Raw genomic sequence first — 24,936 nt, 5'->3', positions numbered from 1 at the left:
ACCTAGAAACAGAATTGCTACACTCGTGGAGTCTCAATGCCCTACTACACACAGGTTTTAGTAATCTCCCGCCAGAAAGCAAACACTCTACCATGACAAGGGACACCACCATAGCAGCCTGGAAAATAACTCGTAAAGCCGATGGTTTATCGTTTAAAATGTCAAAACACATGGAATTATGGAGACACCCAGAGTTTAAAGAAGGGGCATTACTAAGGTTCAGCATCGTCTCCATCGTGAGGAACTCTGATACAGGACCTTCAAAGAAAAGTGTGATACATATAATTTACCCACATCTCACTTTCTCCCATACACGCAAGTGCGGAACTTCCTACGGGCTAGATTAGTGGATGTCTCAAACGAGGGGTTACTTAAAGGGGTTGTCTAGCGGCGAATTCAAAAAAATTTTTTTTTTACATACCCCCACGTTGTGCCCCGTTTAAAACTATCCCTGTGTTAGTTAAAAAAAAAAATCGCTTACTTGCATCGCCGTTCGGGCAGCTTCTTCTTTTCTTCTTTTAAAGATGGCCACCGGTCCTTTTCCATGGTGCACCGCGGTTTTCTCCCACGGTGCACCGCGGGTCTTCTCCCATGGTGCACCGTGGATTATCTTCTCCTGTCTTGCGTTCCACGGCCGATACAGCCACCTTATTGGCTGATCGGCAGCACGTGACGGAGGCGGAGCTACGATGACGCGGAGAAGAGGGAGAAGCCAGCACGCAGCTCGTGAGCCCGGAGGGAGACACAAGAAGAATCCTGCGGTGCGCAAGCGCGACTGTTTGTGCGACTAAGAAGCAGCTTTAGTCGGCGCCATGGAGACAGGGACTCCAGCAACGGAGGAGGTAAGTGTATAACTTCTGTATGGCTCATATTTAATGCACGATGTATATTACAAAGTGCATTAATATGGCCATACAGAAGTGTATAACCCCACTTGCTGCCGCAGGACAACCCCTTTAACCCTATAGATGTACTCATGAGAAGCTCCTCATACAAACAATCTCTGTCCTGTATTCGGGATCCCGGGAAGGGTGGTTGACATAATACACAGCTCTCTATTATTTAAATAATGGGCACGGGAACTTCAAGACCCGGGGATATCCTAGGAAATAGTTAAAGGGTGGAATGCCATGAAGAAATGTAGTGCCCAGTGCTTACTATCCTGGCCCCGGTATTATTGTATCTTGACACCACCGCAACCTAGGGATGTGACAGGGCTTGCAATGACGAACACCTCTGTCACACCCGTAGGTCCTCATTGGCTCAATTGTTCAAGGTCCTAGAATCAGCTAAAATGCTTTTGTGCATCAAGTGGCGTGGCATGTGAGGGTGCCACGCTCCCTAGCCACCGCTGTCCTCCTCTGCTGTTACCCACCTATATGTCTGACTGTTGTCCTCGACGTAAGTACACGATTCCTCAGTGGGTGCCAGATTGCGAATCACTGTCCCTTGGGCCGGTGGTTGTGGCATTCCTGCTGTCCTTCTGCACTATGCGGGGGCCGCATGTCACTGATGGAGCCCCAGCGCTGTGGCCTCTTTGTCCTTCTCATCCTGCTGTCTGCAGCCGTTGCCTAGCTCTGTCACTCACCCGACGCTCTTGCTATCAGTTGTGCCTTGTGTTTTCTGGAGTTTGTTTAAGTTAAGTTCTTGCATGCCCTGACCGTCTCCAAGGACCTGAGGTACATCAATTCCATCTGCGGCTCATTTATCTACCGCCGGGGTTCTTTCCAGGGGATACAGGAACAGTACGCACTCCTGACATCGACTATCCCTGCTCTCCAGTTTATTGGCCATGCCTCTCCTAGGGGTGTCTGGTACAGGCCCAGCACTGCCCTGGCCTTGGCTGTGTGTCCCTCCGGGAGGGAGCGTGGTAAGTGCCGCCGTGACAAGCCAGGATCTTACCCTTCCAGCTCCTCAACGTTCGCCATGTGTCCGGGATCACCCTACGGGACGCTGCAGAAAGCCATATCGAATGAAAGATGGTGAGGGATATACTTCAAAACTATATATGCCGCAATTTACGGGTTTGACATTCCCCAAATCAAGGAGTGCCCAAGACGCTCCCTAACAAAATCCGGCACAGCATCTGGCACTGCCCTAAGATTAGAAGGTACTGGGCTGAGACCCAAATGTTGGTGCGGGATATGGGGGCGGTTAATACATATTGCACGCTCTCCCTGTTCAGATAAGGAATGCCATTATAATACATACTGATAAGTGAAAGGGGTCTGCTGAATAGCTGGCTGCAATCTAAACCCCCGGCGGTGGCAGATATTCTGCAACACCTACGATACCTCTTCAAAATGGAAAGAGTGGAGATAATAGAAGGCGCAGAACCCCATGCCCCAAATTGTTAAAAAAGTGGAGAGATTTATAGAGAACTATCTAAATCACAACGAGATAATGGAATGTATGAGACACCAACACAACCTGGTACTGTATCCATGACGATGCCAAATGACTGGGTAGCTTTAAAATAACGCATTTTGGATGATGTTGATCACCTGAGGAGGTGCGGTGATCTGCAGAGAGCTGAGATTCTGGCCCGGGGTCCAATATAGTCCCCAAACAGGTCGCACGAGGAAACGGAAAAGTTTGTGAGGCGTCACTTGGGGTTGCTAGCATTATTTTTACACCATATTACTTTATTACTGTATTAAGTGATGGAAGGTTATATTGTGATAAGGGTGGGGGTTGACAAGACTTGGGGGGAGGGGAGGGGATAGGGTGGTTGAGGGGGGGCATTTTGTACAAGGATTGTTGCTTCTGTGTTTTGGTAGTGGAGTACGGATAAGGAGCACGGAATGCATTATCAGACGGCAGGACTGCCTTTTTTTTTATGTATGCATTTTTGAAAGTGAGTTTAAAAAAAACACCAAAAAAATTCACGATTTTGCTGCAAGAGGAGTTACAGAGGAGAGGTGTGCAAGAGGAGTTACAGAGGAGAGGTGTGCAAGAGGAGTTAAAGAGGAGAGGTGTGCAAGAGGAGTTACAGACACAGCGAACAGTAATATAAACCGTACACCGGCGGCGCCACAGGAAGGTAACCAGCGTCACACTGTTATAAAAGCTGCCTAAAAGAAAGTCGGTCTCTGTTGCCTATAGCAACCAATCACAGCGCAGCTCTCATTTCTTATACTGCTGAGATAGAATGAAAGCTGCGCCGTGACTGGTTGCTACGGGCAACACACTTATGAAAGCAGTCTAGTTAATCTTTGGTACCCACAGCAACCAATCATGGCACAGCTTTTTATTCTACCTCAGCAGTGTAAGAAATAAGAGCTGTACTGATTGGTTGCTATGGGCAACAGAGACCGAGTTTCTTTGAGGCAGCTTTTATAACAGTGTGGTGCGGCCTAGTTTACTGTGATCCACTCTGTATTTACACACTCAGCTCTGCTGCACCCAGCAGGGATCACAACCAGCTCAGCAGAGTCCCTTGTACATTGATCACCGCCTGGTCATGTGATCCCTGACTCCTCCCACACATGTAACTGATCACATGACAGTGACATCATCACAGGTCCTGGAAGCTGCTGAGGGCTCTGCAGGTGGAGGTCTGTGTGTCCCTCATGGCAGGTTATTATTAACCCTTCACTCCCTGTGTGGGATCAGAGGTCCCGGCTGTGCGGTGACTGATAGCGGCGGGGGGTTATGGGGGTCATCCTCCGCATGGAGCTGTGATGCCGCGGTCAGACGGGGCGATTATTGTTCAAACACGCGAGAAGTGAGCGACAATCATTAATTTTAAACGTGAGCGACAAAAACGGGAATTTTCTCACTTTTTCCTCGTTCTTCGTGTTATCAGCATAAAGCCGCTGTCGGCTCGCTGGCTTCTCGTTGGCGTGAGCAGCGGCCGCTCCTCCTCTCATCGCCGCTACAATGACCACCAACGGCTGAACGGTTTACGAATGTAATTCTAAACAGAATGTGACGGCTGTATAAACAGCAGCGAACCGCGCCGTCCTGCGCTCGTACGGACAATACCCCGGCTCGCCATAACGCGTTCGCTGCGGCTTACACCGTCGTTTACACTAAGCGATTTTTGCTCAAATCTGCATGATCCAACGATTTGATGAGCTGTTTGGCGCTCCAGAATGGGATCCGCCCACTTGTCACTTGTCGGCCACTGATCAGACATCGTGTCACAATCTCCAATCGTTGCTGAACATCACACTGTGGCGCTCGTCACGCCGCTCTGGGCGACGGTACGGCAGGCGTTGGTGACGATGATGTAGTGTGAGGCGCGGTCTGCGCAACAGATGGATAACCGCCAACATACAAGATCCAGATCTGTCCCCTGCAGTATGTCGCCAGCCGTTGGGGGCCACTGATGATGTGGCCATCTGTATGTCGCCAGCCGCTGGGGGCCACTGATGATGTGGCCATCTGCATGTCGTCGAGGGCCGTGGGGCCGCTGATGATGTGCCATCTGCATGTCGCCAAGGGCCGCTGATGATGTGCCATCTGCATGTCGCCGAGGGCCGCTGATGATGTGCCATCTGCGTGTCGCCGAGGGCCGCTGATGATGTGCCATCTGCGTGTCGCCGAGGGCCGCGGGGCCGCTGATGATGTGGCCATCTGCGTGTCGCCGAGGGCCGCTGATGATGTGGCCATCTGCGTGTCGCCGAGGGCCGCTGATGATGTGGCCATCTGCGTGTCGCCGAGGGCCGCTGATGATGTGGCCATCTGCGTGTCGCCGAGGGCCGCTGATGATGTGGCCATCTGCGTGTCGCCGAGGGCCGCTGATGATGTGGCCATCTGCGTGTCGCCGAGGGCCGCTGATGATGTGGCCATCTGCGTGTCGCCGAGGGCCGCTGATGATGTGGCCATCTGCGTGTCGCCGAGGGCCGCTGATGATGTGGCCATCTGTGTGTCGCCGAGGGCCGCGGTGCCTCTGATGTGGCTATCTGTATGTCGCCAGCCGCTGAGGGTTGTGGGGCCACTGATGATGCGGCCATCTGTATGTCACGGGGCCGCTGATGATGTGGCTATCTGTATGTCATGACATTCTTCCCGCTGCTCCCCCTGTAACAATCACCGTATTTTCCGGACTACAAGACGCATCCGGGTTTAGACAACAGGAAATAATATTTCAGGTACTGGTGTATTATGTCACCACCGGAAGTTAGGAGTGGCAACATAATACAGCAGTTTTGACAAATGTTCACACCCCAGCTTCTGATTGGCTGAGAGCATATTTAATCCAGAGAGTCGGTGGCCATGCTGCATGACAAGAGAGCAAGCACCACGTGGTGCTCGAGAAAATTTCAGCCTTTCCTCCCCACATGTTTAGCGGCTTTTTTTAGCCAATAAACATGCAGGAAAGGCTTTGGCAACTCCTGCTGTGATGTGCCAACCCTGTGCACGTTTATAGCAGTGACTGGCTGGCCGGATCAGGTGACCTACGAGCATAAAAACTCAGGTCACCTGATGCTCGCCTCACACGTCGGCTGGATTAGCTGCGGGGAGAGTGGTAGTGTAGTTTAGAAGGAGTGTGTAGGCAGGGGTCCATTTTGCAAGAACCCAACAGTTCTTTTTAGGACTACAACTGTACTTTTGTGCATCAGCAGTTTGGCTGGCTGGGAGCAGTAGTGCTCACCAGCCATTCACAAGCATCCCGGATGTATACTGCATACTGTTACCGGTTTTATGCTGTATACTGCTAGTGCTGTACTATATAAGAAGTAACAAAACTCCTATCATTTTTTAATTTTTAGGGGGCGGCTTAAAGCGTATGCTATATACCCCTGTGTGTGTCCTGTTGATGCATACTATCTAACAAGACTGTATGCAGTTTCCAGTGTCTATTTTGGGCTTAAAGCATACGCAAAATACCTTGCAGTTTGCGTAGCATTTTGACCAAGTGCATTATACGACATGATAAAGACTAGGGGTAAGGGTCAAGGTCGAGGACGTGGGCGTCTGAATGACGTGTGGGCAGAGGCCAAGGTCCTGGGCGGGGTGAAACTGTCTGCTGCTGAGGGAGAAGTAGAGCGCCGCATATCTATGCTCCCTAGCTTCATCTCACACTTTGCAGGTCCGCGTGGTAGACCATTATTAAAAGCACAACAGTGCGATCAGGTGCTGACGTGGATAGCGGATAATGCGTCTAGTACTTTATCCAACACCCAGTCTTCCACGCAGTCCACTCATGCAGGCCAAGGGACTGGACCTGTGAATCCTCATGCTGCTTCTCCTTCCTCCCAGCCTGGTCACTCCAGGAAAAGGAGAGATTCAGGACAGGCATACTCACAGTAAGTGTTCTCGGGTCCCTTCCCTGAGTCTGAAAAAACGGTTCATGAGCCACCTGAGGAGTTTGTCATGACTGATGCCCAAAATGTTCACGTTTCACAGTCTCAGGCTGGATTCACACGAACGTATATCAGCTCGGTTTTCACGCCGAGCCGATATACGTCCTCCTCATCTGCGGGGGGGGGGGGGGGGGAGGATGGAAGAGCCAGGAGCAGGAACTGAGCTCCTGCCTCCTCTCCACCCCTCTGCACTATTTGCAATGAAAGGAGGCGGGACAGGGGTGGGGCTAAGTTCCGAGAATCAGCCCCGCACCCGTCCCGCCTCTCCCTATTGCAAATAGTGCAGAGGGGTGGAGAGGAGGCTTACCTTATGGCGGCGTCCGTCCCTCGCTACTCGGTCCCCAGTCGCCACTATATTTCCCGCTGCACCGCCCCAGCCCTACACTAGCACGTGTCACGGAATATCAACCGTGCTCTCACCAATGCGGTTACTGGGAAGGTCCACTTAACCACCGACAAGTGCTGGCAGGCAGGGACACTACATCTCCCTGGCGGCACATTGGGTTAACCTGGTGGAGGCTGGGACAGAGTTTGACCCTGGGTCCGCTCATGTGCTACCCACACTGAGGATTGCGGGTCCTACCTCGGTCATGGTTTCTCTGGCTTAATATGCTACCTCCTCTACACCCCTCTTCCTCCACCTCTCAATTACCATCTGTGAACACGTCGCCTTCAGTCGGTAGCTCGAGGCACTGCAGTACTGCTGTGGGGAATCGTCAACAGGCCGTGCTGAAACTCCTGAGCTTAGGTGACGAGGCACACCGCCCAAGAGCTGTTACAGGATTTGACGGAGCAGACAGATCTGTAGCTTTCGCCGCTAAACCTCCAGCCAGGCATTGTCATGTGTGACAGTGGGCGTAACCTGGTGGTGGCTCTGCAGCTTGGCACACTAACGCACGTGACATGCCTGGCCCACGTGTTCAATCTGGTTTTTAAGAAAGTGCTAAACCACTACCCCAATTTGTCTGAGCTGCTCAGCAAGGTGCGTCACGTGTGTGCACATTTCAGGAAGTCCACCACAGATGCTGCCACCCTCAGGACACTGCAAAAGCGCTTTCAGCTGCCAGTGCACCGACTGTTGTGCGATGTGCCCACGCGCTGGAATTTAACTTTGCACATGTTGGCCAGGGTTTACGAGCAGCATAGAGCTATTGTTGAATACCAGCTGCAATATGGACGTCGGAGTGGTAGTCAGCCTTCACAGTTCTTCCCAGAGGAGTCGGCAAGGATGTATGACATCTGTCAGGTGTTAGGAAACTTTGAGGAGTCAACACAAATGATGAGCGGCGATGCGGCCATTATCAACGTAACCATCCAGCTGCTTTGCCTGCTGAGAAGGTCGCTGCTAAGCCTTAAGGCCGATGCTTTGCAGATAGAACAGGAGATGGGGGATGACAATACGTCGCTTGATAGCCAGACCACCCTCACGTCTGTTTCTCAGCGCGTATTGGAGGAGGAGGAGGGGGAAGAGACTGCTGCCCACACTGCAGAAGGTACCCATGCTACTTCCTTCATATCTGTTCAGCGTGTATGGGCTGAAGAGGAGGAGGAGACTGAGAGTCATCCTCCTAGTGAGGACAGCGATGTGTTGCATACTGGGACTCTGGCACACATGGCTGACTTCATGTTAAGCTGCCTTTCCCATGACCCTCGCATTAGACGCATTCTGGCCAACACAGATTACTGGGTGTACACCCTTCTCGACCCGCAGTAAAGGGAGAACCTTTCCACACTCATTCCCAAAGAGGAAAGGAGTACGAGAGTGATGCAATACCACAAGGCCCTGGTGAAAAAGCTTATACTAAAGTTCCCATCTGACAACGCTAGCAGTAGAGGACGTAGTTCAGTGGGCCAACTAGCAGGGGAGACGAGGGGAACAGGCAGCATGTCCAGCGCAGGCAGGGGAACACTCGCCAAGGCCTTTTCCAGTTTTATGGCACCCCAGCAGAATGTGTCACCACTGCCCAGTCTAGGCTGAGTCGAAGGGAACACTGTAAAAAGAAGGTGAGGGAGTACATAGCTGACTGTACCAACATCCTCCGTGATCCCTCTGCTCCATACAACTATTGGGTGTCAAAGCTGAACACGTGGCACGAACTTGCGCTGTACACCTTGGAGGTGCCCTGCTGGCCTGCCCTGCCACTAGCGTGTTATCAGAGAGGGTGTTTAGTGCTGCTGTGGGGATTATCACAGGTAAGCGTACCCGCCTGTCAACTGACAGCGTCGACAGGCTTACACTTATTAAGATAAACAAAGCCTGGATTTCCCCAGACTTCTCTTCTCCATCAGTGGAAAGCAGCTTAACATCAAGTATCTTTAAGCTTGAACTGGAGAACCATGCACCATCTATCACCCCAAAAAAGGGTAGAAGTAACTTGGTCTACCCTTCTCTGATCTTCCTATATTCAACCTCTCTTTGACCTCTGGCATCTTTACCTCTTCTTTCAAACATGCCATCATATCCCCACTGCTAAAGAAGCCGACTCTTGACGCAACTGACGCTGCCAACTACTGACTAGAGATGACCGAGCGTACTCGGCCACGCCCCTTTTTCGCCCAAGCACCGTGATTTTCGAGTACTTCTGTACTCGGGCGAAAAGATTCAGGGGGCGCCGTGGGTGAGTGGGGGGTTGCAGCGGGGAGTGGGGGGGAGAGGGAGAGAGAGAGGGCCCCCCCCCGCGCTGCTACCCGCCATACCACCCCCCGAATCTTTTCACCCGAGTACTGAAGTACTCGAAAATCGCGGTGCTCGATCGAGTAAATACTCGAAACGAGTATACTTGCTCATCTCTACTACTGACCCATCTCTAACCTCCCCTTTATCTCCAAACTACAGGAATGCCTAGTTTACTCCCGCCTTGTAAGCCATGTAAGCTAACGCTCTCCTAGACCCCATACAGTGTGGCTTCCGACCCCAACACTCAACAGAAACTGCCCTTACAAGGGGAATTAAACAACCTCCTGACAGCCAAATCGCAGGGCAATTACTCCCTACGAATCCTTTCTTCAGAGGGCCAAAAGGCTCTGTAAAAACTAATTTTTTCGAAGGGCTACCTCCATGCTCTGTTAAAACAATTTTTTCTGAGGGCCACCTCCAGGTTCTCGCCCCCAATTTTGAAGAGGTTCACCACTAGAGCTCACCAAACGTGCTGGTTCCAGCTTCATACGCCCACAGAGTCCACAAATGTATCCCAGCGCAGTGTCCAGCTAACTGACACTGAGACAGAATGAATTGTCCTGGTTTGGCCACTCTAATTTCTTCATAATACATGCTGTCTTTCCCTGGGGCACTGGTTAAAAAGCCCCTCTGGCAGAGGCAGGGGCTGGGACAGGCAGTAGCTTGCCTGTTGGTAGACCGCCACCTGGATCCAATTAAGCAAGTACGAACTCTATGTTAAAAAAATATTTCAGGGGTTCACCTGCACTCTGGGTAAACAAATCTTTCAGGGGTACACTTATACTCTTGCTACACAAATGTTTCAGAGGTTCGCCTATACTCTTGTTAAACAAATCTTTCAGGGGTTCACCTGCACTCTGGGTAAAAAAATCTGTTGTTTTAGAATGGGTTGTTGAATTGTGGAGATGTGTAGAAGTGCTGGCATCTGAGTCCCCTTTATGCCCACGTTTGTGGCTCATGAAATTTTGTGACAGAGGTGGCATGGGATTGGAATTATGATCATACATTAATTTATCAGCAATTCTCATCAGCATTGTGGCTATTGCCTACAGTTTCAATAGGGATCGCTGCCAGGCCCTGGCAACCCTCTGCAGTGTGTGGTTCCTGTTCCTCCTCATCCAATACGCACTTATAAAGGACATGTGGGTGGTGTGGCTATTAAGTGACCGAGTGGCATGACAGCTGGACGCTGCGCTGGGAATAATTTCAATATGCTGCGGACTACTGAGTAGGCAAAGGGGTGCGCCTTACCCCGTCTGGGATGGGGACAGCTGGACGCTGCGCTGGTAAACATTTTCAGTACGCTGTGGATGCAGGCTCGTGCAAGGGATTGGACAGCAATGCCAGCATGTAACACAGGAGAAGAGGCAGTGATGTCACTTGCAGGTGGTGATTGGCCTTCGTTCCACCTAGTGTGGTGCTTGGCTAAGATGTGCCAGCGCGTGTGCCTTGCTGATTTTGGTCTGGCCCAACTAAATTGTTAGGGGGTGACCACCAGGCTCTTGCCCACAATTTGGCTTAATAGTGCGACCATGCATGCTGCCCCTGCTGTTCCCTATCAATTTCTTTGGTGTTTCCATCACTTTCTGATGTTTTCAGGTGAATCACACACCCTCCCATGGGTTACCTTGAAAAATGCTCGAGTCTCCCATTGACTTCAATGGGGTTCGTTACTCGAAACAAGCTCTCGAGCATTACGAAAAGTTCGACTCGAGTAATGAGCACCCAAGCATTTTGGTGCTCGCTCATCTCTCACATGGTTATCACATCATCTACGGTCCTGCTGTCTGCCCCTGTGTGTACAGAGGAGCACCTGCACCCCAGGAGAGAGATGTGAGTGATCCCCAGTGTTATCTGCTAGAGGGGGACTGTGCAGCCACAATATGTATGGCTGCAGAGGTCTCCCAATGATCCATCAGTGCACTGCTGGATCATTAAGGCAGCGGTCAGGGGTCTCTGGATCTAGCAGACCCCCCTGCCTCTGGACAAAAAGGCGTCAATGTTTTTTAGCAAGATTTTATCTTGCAGAAAACTGCATATTTCAGCTGGAAATGTACAGGGCATCTCAGTCTGTTAACGTCTCGAAATTTGACCCATGGTTTTGGGATATCATTGGGTTTCTGCCAAACTGTGACACAAGGATCAACCAGCTGTTTGTAGCCCGACAATGAAACTTTTAGTAAACTTGTCTGTTTGTTTAAAGGGAATCTGTTAGCTGGTACAAGCTGTTCAACCTGCAGCCATCATGTTATAGAGAAGGAGGAGGCGAGCGGACTGATATATATAGTTTCATGAGGAAACATTTAGTATAACTTGTGTTTTATTCATTTATATCTCGGCACATTCTTAACCCTTTGCAATCCAATTTTGGATTCAGAATTTCCTAGGGGGCTTTCTCTTTCTGCTATTATACAATGGTGCCATTTGCTGGCTAGAGCCAGTACTGCAGTATGGGACATGCTGGAGAGGCCCCCGTAATATACAGTAAGAATACCCTGCCGGACGTCTTCCCACATCGGAAGCTGTACAGCCTTCAATCAGAATGTCTTTAGACGCAGACAGTGGATTGGAAAGGGTTAATTTGTAGTTTAGGCTGCCTGTTCACGGGCAATTGTTCATTGAGTTGTCCGCGGTGATAATCCGGCTGCGGGTAACGCAGTAAACACTTTTCATAGCGTTGCTATAGACAGCGCATCGCCGGCGCCCACAAACGGAGAAGCATAGCGATTCTCTGCTCGCAGGATCTAAATCGCGGCATGCTGCGATTTGCCGCAATTCTTCACAGTGAGCCTATCTGCCAGATAGGCTCACCACAGAGAACTGACAGCGGCCACCCCCACAATGGAATATTGCTGGCGATATTCCGCAACGGCCGTGGACAGAGGCCTTATACATTTATATCTCTGCACATTCTGAGCTGAACAGTAGTGGAGCTATCAGTGATAGACAGCTATTTGTGTATGACTGTACATGGAGGATGGGCTGTCAATCACTAATAGCTCCGCCCACTGGAGTGTTCAGATCACGATGTACAGAGATATAAATGAATAAAACACTAGTTATACTGAATGTTTTCCTATAAGGCCTCATACCCACGGCCAGGTCGGATTCCGCCAGCGAAATTAGCCCCAGCGCTTCCCAGAGACCCCATACTCGTCTCTCTGGATCTGCTGCGAGTGTCTCACATGATGTGCTGACGCTGGGCGGTGACATGGAATCCCGTTATACTTCCGCTGTGCTCATAGCAGAAGTATCATTGGACGGACTGCTATTGACTGCAATGGAAGCCGTCCGTGCGTTTTTCCGCACAAAGTAGAACATGCTGCCATTCTTTCCCACGAGCGGAAAATCGCAGTTGATTTCCACTCATGGGCATGGGAGAATCATTTAACATGGCATGTCTCTGGACAGGCATTGCTGCGGAATTTGCGGCGGGTGTCTAGAATATGGGCCTTTCAAACCACCATTGCCAGAGATGGAGAGGCCCAGTCCTCTTTAGAGCATTATTAATCAATTTAATACGGACACATAAAAACATAACAAAAAGACAAAGGATAACAGGTGAGGCATGTGCAACGCGTTTCAGGGTACCCAACGTGTCTTTTTATCTATTTTGTTAGTTTTGTTTATGTTTTTATGTGTCCATATTAAATTTATTATTAATGCCCTAAGGGCTCATGCCCAAGGCCATGATGGACTCCGCCAGCAGAATATCGCAGCAGAGTCTACCACGGTGCCCCCCAAAGCCCCTATACTTACCACTCCAGATCCACCGTACGTGTCCCGCATGACGCGCAGGCAGTGTCAGATGACACAGCTGGTGGTGGACGCATATTCACACTATGCTTCCGCTGTGCTACAGTGGAAGCATAGCATGACGGACGGCTTCCATTGACTACAATGGAAGCCGACTGCACGTATTCCCGCTGCTTTTAGAATATGCCGCAGTTTAATACCCGCTGTGGAATTCCGCAGCGTGAACATTGAGCTATTAGGTTCAATAGAACCTAATGGCTGCAGGGCAACTCCGTGGATTTCTGCCGCGTTGTATCCAGCCGTGGGCAGAGGACTGGACTTCTCTATCTCTGGCAATGGTGGTTTGAAAGACCCATATTCTGGATTTAGGGGGTCTCCAAGGAGGGGACCTCCTACAAAAGTAAGTGCGTTTTTTTTAAATCAGAGGATCTATATACTCCCCCCCCCCCCCCCTGAAAGGAGTGCGGGATCATTTATTTTTGCTCTGATTTCTTCCTTTAGTGACAATAGTCACTGGCAGAGGTGATCAGGGTCTTCTGGGACCCCGTAGTTTTACTATAGCAGGGAATCCCGGCAGTCACGTGCCCCTCGGACTCCCGTAGTGAAAGTTACACTTCCACTTTCCAGTACACAGCGCTCATTGAGCACTGTGTACTCGGGGAAGGAGAAGGCAGAAAGGGTTAAAACCCCCTCCTGCCTTCTCTTCTGGATTATCAGCTGTTACTTGATTGATTGCAGAAGCTGCAGGTGCAAGTGGTTTGGATGCAAACTGCCATGGACCTCAGTAACTTTAGTGACTGCGGTGCAGGTACGAATTGCCCCACCTGGAAGAGCCTTCCCCGCGGTTCACAAGGCAGCACCCCGCTCAATGTGTTGAACAGCAGAGCGTTTTGTGGCTGTGCTGTGTTGCCGCTGAAGCCGCTCCCCCCCCCAACCCCCTCCCCCCCAGATGTCTTTAAGATTGCGTGTGGCATCAGGGAGGACAGAGCATTGGGGGTGCTGTAACTTTGAGGCGGCCTCCGCACACATCATGAGCAAAGCAGGGAGCCGGCAGCGGCGTGCTGCACTCCCTGACATGCGTGCCCCGCACAATGCTTCAGGAGAGCAGGGAGCGTACAGCCACGGAAGACACAGAGTTTAAAACTGCTGCCCCATACAGCTGAAGGAGCGCCGGGGCAAAGGCGGTAAGCAGCACACACCTGCTCTGTGCCATTCCAGGTGTGGATCGAGCGCCGGCTGTGATTAGCTGACGCTCGATCCCATCACAGTGCTTACTTCAACAGCACTGACGGCTGTGAAATTCAAAGCTAAGCATAGAGATGACAGCGGGGAGAATTCTCAAGCAGCTTGCTGCACCACTGGGGAGACCATCATGCCGGAGACACAGACGCAGGCTGGGAGGTGAGAATTGTGGGTGTTTTGTTGTTTTTTTTCTACCTCACTCGAGTATAAGCCAAGGGGGGCTTTTTCAGCATGAAAAAATGTGCTGAAAAACTAGGCTTATACTCGAGTATGTATGATATATTTTCCCTAAAATACGGCAGCATTTCAGAGTAGAGCACAAATGAGTGCGATGTGCCGCCTGTTTGGGCTTTTTGTTGCCTATATCTCTATATATGTGTTTACCCCTATTCTCTACGGTGAATCTATTTTTTATATTGGATTTGCGTAGTTCATGTACGGACACATCCTCTTTCTATCCAGGTCCCTGCAATATTCAGGGGGGTCCACATATGGTGTCACACTAATATGCTATAACCTGTTAGCCCTCGTTCACACGGCCTACAAAATCATCGCTATGTTGTGTAGCCTGAAAGAACCCATGTGAAACCATGGGCTTCACATTCAGGCGTTTTCTAGCCCGTGTGAATAAGGCCTAATAGAGATTTATAGCAGCATTCATTCAAATTACTCATAAGGGCTAATGCCCACCACTGGATTTCTGCCACATTTTTTGTCACAGAAATCCGCGATTGTTGTCCCACAGCTGTTGGTTTCTATTGAACCTAAGAGCTCAATGTTCACGCTGTGGAATTCCACCGCGTGAAAGAAAATGCGGCATGCTCTATTTGCTGCTGGAATATGTGTGACCGGCTTCCATTGTAGTCAATGGAAGCCGGCCGTCACACTATACTTCCGTTGTAGCACAGCGGAGGTATCGCGTGAATGTGCGGCCCAGGCCACCGCCGTCCGCGTCATCGCCCACTCCCCACTCGTTATGCGCTGTACTACGCATCCGTGCCAGTCCGGCAGACAGAATTCACGCAGTGCATCCGAGAGGGGATTATGGGAGTTTTAGGGGACGCCGTGGAAGACTCCGCTGTGATATTCCGCTGGCGGAGTCTGATACAACCATGGGCATGAGGCCTAAAACAGTTGTTTAAATGTCTATTCAGCTGTTTTGAAGTAGGTGGTCAACAATGCCCCATCAAGGTCCATACATGCCTGCAAAGGTTATATTATCCTCTGTTAATATCTTCTGTAGGAGAAAGATTTCCTGATTGACCCATTGAGGATGGAGAAGGTCAGGAACAAGATGGCGGAGAGTGTAGTAAATCTCACCCTAGAGATACTCTTCCAGCTTACTGGAGAGGTGAGAGATTCTGATGATGTCACATTACATCATTCTTATCTGTGGTAATAAGAGATGTCGTCACCGGAGAGGTGATGGACTCTGGAAATGTCTGTAGTGATATTTATTTATAAATATCTCCCCATATACAGGATTATACAGTAGTGAAGAAGACCTCTAGTGATGGCTGTCGGGCCCCTGTGTGTGATGGAGGGGGAAGACCCCTGAGCCCAATCAGGGGACCCTCACCTCACCCCCTGATACATGAGGACATCAATGTACAGAAGATTCTAGAACTCGCCAACAAGATGATTGAGCTGCTGACTGGAGAGGTGAGGCTGCAGGGAATGCTGGGACATTATACAGTAACAGCACTGGAGGCTTCTGGGTAATGACTGTATATTGTGTTGTCAGGTTCCTATAAGGTGTCAGGATGTCGCTGTCTATTTCTCCATGGAGGAGTGGGAGTATTTAGAAGGACACAAGGATCTGTACAAGGAGGCCATGATGGAGACCCACCAGCCGCTCCCATCACCAGGTAATAGACAGGACTAAATACACGGGGACTTTATTATCTGTATGTAAAGAATGACTTAAGCGTCTGTCTGTATTTCCTGCAGTTCCATCCAGTAAGAGAAGCCCACCAGAGAGATGTCCCCGTCCTCTTCTTCCACAGGACCATCAGGTAGATGGAGATGTCCCTCTGATCTGTAGAAGGCTATATATATATATATATATATATATATATATATATATCTCTATCCATCCATCTTCCATACCTGTAGCTATGTGGCTCAGATAACTACTCCTGTCAGGTCATTTTTGGTCATCATGATGATTAATGATCTTTTCTGGTCATGTAAAACCTTCCACATCACTTCTCCAACCGTCTGCTGACTTTTACAATATTTGTCTCACAGCTTTGGTATCAGGATGAAGATCTGACCGATATTGATGATACAGTAAGAATTGTGATGATCAAAGAAGAGTTTGAAGAGGAGATTCCTACAGGTAACCGCCCAGGTGAGTAGTAACCACTAAATACAGCAGAGAGGAGTCACAGAAGATGAGACACATAAATCTCATGCATCTGTGAATCTCTCACATGTCCCATCATGCAAGATAAGGGGCACAATCCGCATGGCTTATATTGGATCTGTCACGTACACGCGAGGAGGAAGGCCTAGATTGTGGAGTGACTGGTACCCAACTTTCCGAGACTCTTCATGTCAACCGGACAAGCGACCATCACATTCGCCACAATTCTACAGCAGTCGGCCTGGCAAACCAATTTGTCCCATACTGGACAAAAGGAGAGAGAAGGGATGATACCTATCGATCTCGCCTCTGTCCTCCATCACTCTGCAGTACTGCAAGCTTGAAGTCATTGGAATAAAGGCTAATTTGTACCCAACTTTCCCGGGCTCTTGCACACATGTGAAGCGAAAGCTCAAATCATCCACCTGATCCCTTCTAATGCACTCCAGAGCTCTAACAATATTCATATAAAAACGCTGCCACCATCAGTTTCGTAATCAGTAAACTGAGACCCAATTTATGAACTATTTATACAATCTTCGGAGAATATGGTTTTGTGTTACACGGACGAGGCTCACTAATTTAAAGCTTCATTCTCAAAAGGAGCAGTGCTTATTTACATAAAAATACAAAAATGATGTTACAAGATAATCGGCAAGAGACTTACATATGATATTACAGACAGTAAAATAACAGGGATTAAAGTAAGAGTGTTACTACTATTATGTGTGGAGCCATGTGGAAAAGGAGAATCTTGCCAGTCCGCACGCAGGGTGCACTCCAAGGGGCTGACAATCTGGGCCAGTGGTCAGAGAAGGGAGGGTTGCATCTGTAGGAACTGTGAAAAATAATAATTCTCTCCATTCAGTCATATCATCACACACGGTTATCTGATCGGGAATATAGGCCAGGCATATTTTTAGTCCTGATTTAACCTGCGCCTTGAGTCTACACATGAGTATCCTCGGGTGTATCCCATCTCAGATATGTGGTTCTAGGTTCCTGAGCATCCAGCAAAGATGGGAGTCCCAGCATCTTATCGCAGTGATGCAACATTTCGCAAAATATCCTAGTCAGCGGGCTGCGATCTACAGATCTTTCATAATTTCAAATTACATTTTTTTGTGTTTTGTTAACTCTTGGCTCTAAAAAGTTATCAGGTCTGGCTATGGCCAGCTGGACCGGGGGGTGAAGGAAGAGTTAAGGCCCATTTACACTGGAGGAGTGTTGCGCAAATGATGCCTGACATTCATCCCTGTATCACTGCGCTCCCGTGCTCGCACATGGAGCGGCCAGCGGGGCAGGGGGGCAATGCAGGAGATTTCATCGCTCATCGTTTATACAGCATAGAAGAGGGCCTTTACTGAGGTGTGAAGCCTGTTCTTCCCCTTTTCTCCTAATAAAAACATTCCCTAGCTCTGGAGTAGCAAGGCCTATAGGACATCAGAGACCCCTTGGGGGTAGTGTAACAGTCTCCCTGTTGCTTCCAAGATTGCTACAGGTTTCCTGGATGCTGAAAAGCATTTAACACTTCCACCTACAAACTACACTTCAGTGTTTCAAAAACATATGAGACTAAGGTAGCCACGTCATACTGCATGGGCTAACATAACAATGGGCGCTGAGACACACAGAATGTCTGACAGCCTACAGCCTCCAAATCACAATCTATATCTATTCATCTCATATCTTATCTATGTCTCCGGTATTTATTTACCTGCCTAATTATCTATCTATCTCACATCTATCTCATATCTATCTATCTATCGCAAATTCAAGGGGAAAGGATGTCAACTCCCCTCTACTAGTGTCCTGATTGATACTGGACAACTGGGGGACACTTTATTCATCTCTTTATAGTACAGGATCCATGTGAGAAAAAGTAAAAATAGAATATAATACACCAATCAGGCTGTTGATCCAGATTTAGTTAACCTGCGATCAGCTGTTGAACTTGGTTTAGGGTAAACATCTTGCACCCATGCTTTTTGTTCAAAGATTTTCAAAACCACGTTTATTTGACCTGTGATCAAAGGTTGACCTAAAAGAAATGTGATTGGTGTCTGTAGTCAGTTGATTTTCCCAGCATTCATAATGATAGTAAAAACATGGCCGCTACCAGCAGCAAACGTGGCTGCAATCTTACCACCCAGGAAAAGCCTATTAGTGGAGTCCACCATCTTGGGTTTCAGCTGCTAAGATAAGTTCAACTAGTTTGATCCACAAACCTTGATGAAATTGAACCACAATTTGAACCAAGATCACAAGCTTAAGCCATGTTGGTGCTACATTTCTCTTGTTTATCTCGGATTAAAACTTTGGTGCAATGGGCCCTAAGACCATGTTTACAACAGCAGGCCCAGTTTTAGTAAACCTCTACATTGCAGTCTCCTCCAGTGATTACAGGTGTCCTCATCTCTGATTGTAGTTGCCCACTTCTGTTCTATTTCTCAGTCCAAGCCTAAACCTTTGTGAAGACTTCTTGTTATAACTTTGACTGTGTGCACAAGACCTCCCCATCACCACGTGCTCAGGCAGAGAGTTCCATAGTTTCACTGCTCTTACAGTAAAGAACCCCCTTCTATGTCAGTGTAGAAACCTTCTTTCCTCTAGATACAGAGGGCGCTCCCTTGTTACTGTCACAGTCCTGGGTATAAATAGATGATAGGACATCTCTGTATTGTCCCCTGATATATCTATAAATGGTTATTAGTTCGCCCCTTCACCGTCTTTTTTACTAAACTAAATAGCCCAATTTTGATTACCTCTCTGGATATTGTAGTCCACCTGTTCTATTTATTACTTTAGTTGCCGCCTTTGTACCCGCTCAAACTCTGATATGTCCTTCTTGAGTATCGGTGCCCAAAACTGTCCACAATATTCCATGTGTGGTCTGACCAGTGACGTGAGAAGAAGAAGAAAGTAATTGTGCTCCTGTGTGTTCACAAAAAAGTGCCCCTTACCCCTCTCACAAATTAATAGTGCCCCCATGTGTTAAACATCCCCCCTTAGCAAGTCTTGAATTCTGCAATGCAGTTTAAAGAAAAATACCCTCCGCGCTCCTTTGGTACAAAGATAGGGGTCAACCGATAAAGTGGTAATATTAACCGTTTATTACAACCATATGCAACGCGTTTCAGCCCAGTGGGCCTTCTTCAAGTATATGCCCACTTTATTCAAAGCCCAGCAGGGAGATGACAGTGGGGAGAATTTTTAAGCAGCTTGCCGCACCGCTGGGAAGACCATCGCGCCGGGGACACAGACGCAGGCTGGGAGGTGATTATTGCGGGGTTTTTGTTGTTTTTTTTTACCTCACACGAGTATAAGCCGAGGGGGGCTTTTTCAGCATAAAAAAATGTGCTGAAAAACTAGGCTTATACTCGAGTATATATGGTACTTTCATTAACTCCATTCATTGTGTGTTACGGATTGGGATCTGTTTTGCCATCGCTGTTTTAGTCAGTTGATACTTGAATTTTGCTACTTGACTTGCAATTTGTATGCAACTTGCTGTGCAAATGCTATTAAAAATCTATATCATGTTTTGAGGACCCCTGAGATTGCTCTCGTCTCTGTGTTGCCAGGCTCTATTTCACAGGCCAAAAAGGGTCTCTTGAGACACATCATCAGGGTCATGTGCCATATTATTTCTTAACATTGGAAACAGAGAGGAGCGATTCCGAGGGTTACCTGGATGGAAGCTGTGGACTCTATCAAATATATGGAGGATTTTAGGAGTTCTGATCTTGAGACTGGCTCGGAACTGCCAACACCTACACCACATTGGCGGTCTTGGTTAATTTTAAGGGATCTCTGGCGTTCTCTAAATGGCTTTTGGACGGCTTGTTGTAAGGGATGTCGCGTCGAACCCCTAATGCCCCTGTGGACAACACCTTGTATTTACTTTATTATTCCGCGTGAGAATGGGAGAATACTAGTTTTCCCATCCCCCCCCCCCCCCCTCCTTCCCCTCCCTTGCTTTTCTTTTCTCCCCATCTCTCCTTGGCTCTTCTTCTTACTGTTGTCCTTGCCTTCGTTTCTGCTTTGTTTGTCATGTCTTCTATCTTTTTTGTTGTTGTTGTTATTGCCTCTGTAATTTTATGAATATTTGTTTAATAGTTTCCTTATTATGACAGACGTGGGTATCTCCTCTGTCTGCCGGGAATCGCTATAGTGCTTACGCTTCCAAATTTCTTTACCTGGCTTCTAACTTAAGGCTGACTTAGACAAAATGATTTTCGCTCAAAAAGCGCTGAAAGCCATCTTTTGAATGCTAACCGTTGTCTAACTGCACTGACATTGTGCAGTTTTTATTAAGCCGCCACTGATCTTTCAGTGTGCTGAAAGATCAGCGTTCAGTTATCAGGAATTCACAGCAGGATACAGCTGATACTATTGTTTCAGCTGTATCCAGCTCCATGAAGACAGGCGGAGTATGAAGAACACAGCGGTCCAGCTGTGTTCTCCATACCCCACTCAGAGCACTTGGCTGTATAACAGCCAGGCGCTCCGAGCAAAGAACAGCTGGATGCAGAAGACAAGCCGGGACACCCTGCTTGTCTTCTGCATCCTCCACTCGGAGCACAAAGTAATCACTCAACATTTGAGCAATCACCTTGCACTGTTAAAAGAACACAACGATTATTGCTCAAAAGATTTTTTGAGCGATAATCGTTGTCTAAACCAGCCTTTACCTAGCCAGCTGGCAGTCTTCCAGGAAGTCAGAGGTCCACTTGAGTATAAGGTAATTCGTTCATCAATGCTTTTTCAATTACATTTAGACATGAGTCCAGTAAATACTTGCCGTGTTCATGAGAAGAACAATGTATGATCCCAGGTATGGTACACTGTAACATCTTAGATCGCTGTAACACAAGTATTCTTCTGTCTCCAATCGAAGTATGTATTGTGGAAAAATCTAATGAACATATTTTGAAAAAAAAGCTATCATGTTTAGAGTTTTATATTATTCAAAAATAGTAAAATCCGGTTTATTCTTGGCAGATGATGGTAGCGGGAGTTCAGAGGGACATCTGATATCTTCATATTACAAAGGAGCGGATTATGGTATCACACAAGATACATATGAAGAACCTGTCATTATCCCAGATATCCCCTCAGGCCTTCACAGAAAAGATCCATCATCTGATTCTCTTATAGAGGTCCCATCTTCTCATTCATCACAGACTGATAAGCAGAAGAAAAGTCACAGAAGACGAGAACATCAAAGAGCTCACAGTGGAGAGAAGCAGTATTCATGTTCAAAATGTTTGAAATTGTTTACTAGAAAATCACATCTTGATCGTCATCAAAGAATTCACACAGGAGAGAAGCCATTTTCATGTTCAGAATGTGAGAAATGTTTTAGAGAGAAAAAAGAGCTTATCAGACATCAGAAAATTCACACAGGAGAGAAGCCATTTTTATGTTCAGAATGTGGGAAATGTTTCAGACTTAAATCCCACCTTGTCCTACATCAGAGAATACACACAGGAGATTTACCATATTCATGCCCGGAATGTGGGAAAAGTTTTAGCCAGAAATCAATTCTTACTGGGCATCAAAAAATTCACACAGGAGAGAAGCCATTTTCATGTGCAGAATGTGGAAAATGTTTTACAAGGAAATCAAGTCTTGTTGTCCATCAAATGTCTCACACAGGGGAGAAGCCATTTTCATGTTCTGAATGTGGGAAATGTTGTTTTAGTAGATCAGATCTGGTTAATCATCAGAGAATTCACACAGGGGAGAAGCCATTTTCATGTTCTGAATGTGGGAAATGTTGTTCTAGTAAATCATATCTGGTTAAGCATCAGAGAATTCATACAGGGTAGAAGTCGTTTTTATGTGCAGAATATGGGAAATGTTTTTTGTGGCCCGAATAGTAATAGTGACCACCATAGCAGTCCCAGGGATGCTGTCCAGCCAGAGGCCAATAGCAACCCATTGGATCAGGAATAGGTTATCTGGCGTCATGAGGCACTGGTTTTAAATCGGAGGGCGCAAACATCCTCTTTATGCCACAATTTCATATGGTCTTTTTAGCCTTCCAAATATGGTGGTCTGTGCAGGTGCGTAACATCAGATTTTAATGATAGCCTGTGGGGGGGGGGGGGGGGGGGGAGGGGGGCGTGGAGGGGTGATTTGTGGTGATTGATGATTTTGGTTGTGTCTTATGTATTTAAATGTGTATGTCTATATGTACATTTCAGCTTGAAAAAGGCCATATGATTTGGCCAAAACGTTGCTTTTATGGAATAAATAAAAATGTCTTTTTTTTTTTTTAACTAAGAGGACTACATCTATGCTGCCCCTTTCTACAGTTTTTCTGGCTGGAACATATATGGAGACCGTGAGTTCGGGTCACCATTAAGTGGCTTTGCATATAAATCCGCCTCCCACTAAATGTGATTTATTTGCAGTGCTGTGGTACCTGCTGCTTTTGTGCTCCTTCTCCCTTCTATCATCCTGTTACATATATAAAGGTTACCATCATGTCCCCTCTCTCCCTTTTTTTTCTCCAGAATATACAAAGTTCCTTTAGTCTTTCCTGATAAGTTCTGTTCTTCTGACCTTCCACCATTTTTGTAGCCCATCTTTGGACTATTTTTATTTTATCGATGTCTTTCAGTAGATGAGGTCTCCAGAACTGAACACAGTATTGCAGATGAGGTCTTACCAACAGGATCACAATCTCCCTCTTTCTACTGGTTATACCTCTAGCTATTCAGCCGAGCATTCTACTTCATTTCTCTGCTTCCTGACTGAACTGTGGATTCATTTTGAGGCCGTCATAAATCCTTTTCTTCTCCATAAGTCCTTCTTTTCTGAAGTCCTCGATAACATAGAAGACCCCATATGATACTCAGTCCAATGATTTCTTCTCCCTAGGTACATTATTTTAAATTTGGAAACATTTGTATATTTAATTCATGCATTTTACCAAAGAGAAATGGAATTTATATGCTGGCATGATTTAATGCATCTGATAGGAATGAATATAAAATTGGGTTTACACTAGAGATGAGCGAGCACCAAAATGCTCGGGTGCTCGTTACTCGAGTCGAACTTTCAGTGATGCTCGAGAGTTCGTTTCGAGTAACGAACCCCATTGAAGTCAATGGGTGACTCGAGCATTTTTGTATATCGCTGATGCTCGCTAAGGTTTTCATTTGTGAAAATCTGCAAAACACAAGAAAGTGATGGAAACGACACAGAAACGAATAGGGCAGGCGAGGAGCTACATTTTGGGCTGCATCTCAAGTTCCCAGGTCCCACTATTAAGCCACAATAGCGGCAAGAGTGCGACCACCCCCCCCACCCCCCCCCACTGTCAGCGTAAAGATCGTTCTCCTCTGCCACAGCTGTAACAGCTGTGGCAGAGAAGAACGATGTTAGCCCATTGAATTCAATGGAGCCGGCAATACAGCCGGCTCTATTGAAAGCAATGGGTTGCCGGCGTACGCGGGATGAATTGTCGGGAAGGGCTTAAATATATAAGCCCTTCCCTACAATTCATTCAGAAATGTGTAAAAATAAAAAATATATATATACTTACCTGGTCCCGGCAGAACGATGTTAGCCCATTGAATTCAATGGAGCCGGCAATACAGCCGATTCCATTGAAAGCAATGGGCTGCCGGGGATCGCGGGATGAATTGTCGGGAAGGGGTTAAATATATAAGCCCTTCCCTGCAATTCATCCAGAAATGTGTAAAAATAAAAAATATATATATACTTACCTGGTCCCGGCAGACGGAGTTCAGCGCGACAGGCTGCAGTTCTCCTGAACTGCTCTGAACAGAGGCAGGGGCAGCTGAGCCAATCAGAGGCAGCCCTCACTCACCCATTCATGAATTCATGAATGGGTGTGAGTGAGGGATGCCTCTGATTGGTCAGGCTGTGACCAATCAGAGGCATCTCATTCAGCAGGCGGGGATTTTAAATCCCCGGCTGCTGAATACTACTCACAGCTGTTTAGAGCAGTTCAGGAGAACTGCAGCCTGCCGCGCTGAACTCCGTCTGCCGGGACCAGGTAAGTATATATATATTTTTTTATTTTTACACATTTCTGGATGAATTGCAGGGAAGGGCTTATATATTTAACCCCTTCCCGACAATTCATCCCGCGATCGCCGGCAGCCCATTGCTTTCAATGGAGTCGGCTGTATTGCCGGCTCCATTGAATTCAATGGTCAGTGCTCGTTTAATCTAGACGAGTACCGCGTGGTGCTCGTCTCGAGTAACGAGCATCTCGAGCACCCTAATACTCGAACGAGCATCAAGCTCGGACGAGTATGCTCGCTCATCTCTAGTTTACACCAATTGGCAAAACTTCTTTTTATTTGAATGTATTTGTATTGGTGTGCTGTGATACGTGGGTGAGGTAAATGATTTTTAATGGATGTTCTTGGTCACAAGCAACTGACCCTTGAGAAAGCCAGAAGGCGAAACTAGTTGGGCATTGTCTGTGATATTTTGATATATGCTATATTCAAGATGTTCATCTCAAGAATATAATGAAGAATTGGGGAATACTCTTTAATCTGCTCCCCTGCAGCGCTGCCTCTTGATCTCTT

The 24,936-nt window shown here is 47.6% G+C and overlaps 1 protein-coding gene across 1 annotated transcript in view; it reads left to right on the top strand.

Annotated features, from left to right (window-relative positions):
- The window catches only part of LOC136628737 (zinc finger protein 850-like), a 93,183-nt gene extending 70,724 nt beyond the window's left edge, over positions 1-22,459 (top strand). The window contains exons 11-17 of the mRNA XM_066604839.1: positions 3,542-3,579; positions 15,233-15,340; positions 15,472-15,651; positions 15,734-15,857; positions 15,940-16,004; positions 16,240-16,342; positions 21,362-22,459. Coding sequence (XP_066460936.1) covers positions 3,542-3,579; positions 15,233-15,340; positions 15,472-15,651; positions 15,734-15,857; positions 15,940-16,004; positions 16,240-16,342; positions 21,362-22,191 — 1,448 coding nt within the window. The 3' untranslated portion in view covers positions 22,192-22,459. The remainder of the gene's footprint in view (positions 1-3,541; positions 3,580-15,232; positions 15,341-15,471; positions 15,652-15,733; positions 15,858-15,939; positions 16,005-16,239; positions 16,343-21,361) is intronic.
- The last annotated feature ends 2,477 nt before the right edge of the window (positions 22,460-24,936 follow it).

The sequence above is a fragment of the Eleutherodactylus coqui genome, chromosome 5, assembly GCF_035609145.1.
Source record: "Eleutherodactylus coqui strain aEleCoq1 chromosome 5, aEleCoq1.hap1, whole genome shotgun sequence".
NCBI lineage: Eukaryota > Metazoa > Chordata > Amphibia > Anura > Eleutherodactylidae > Eleutherodactylus > Eleutherodactylus coqui.
Note: the sequence above shows the minus strand (reverse complement) of the source record. Positions and strands in the feature narration are given on the sequence as shown.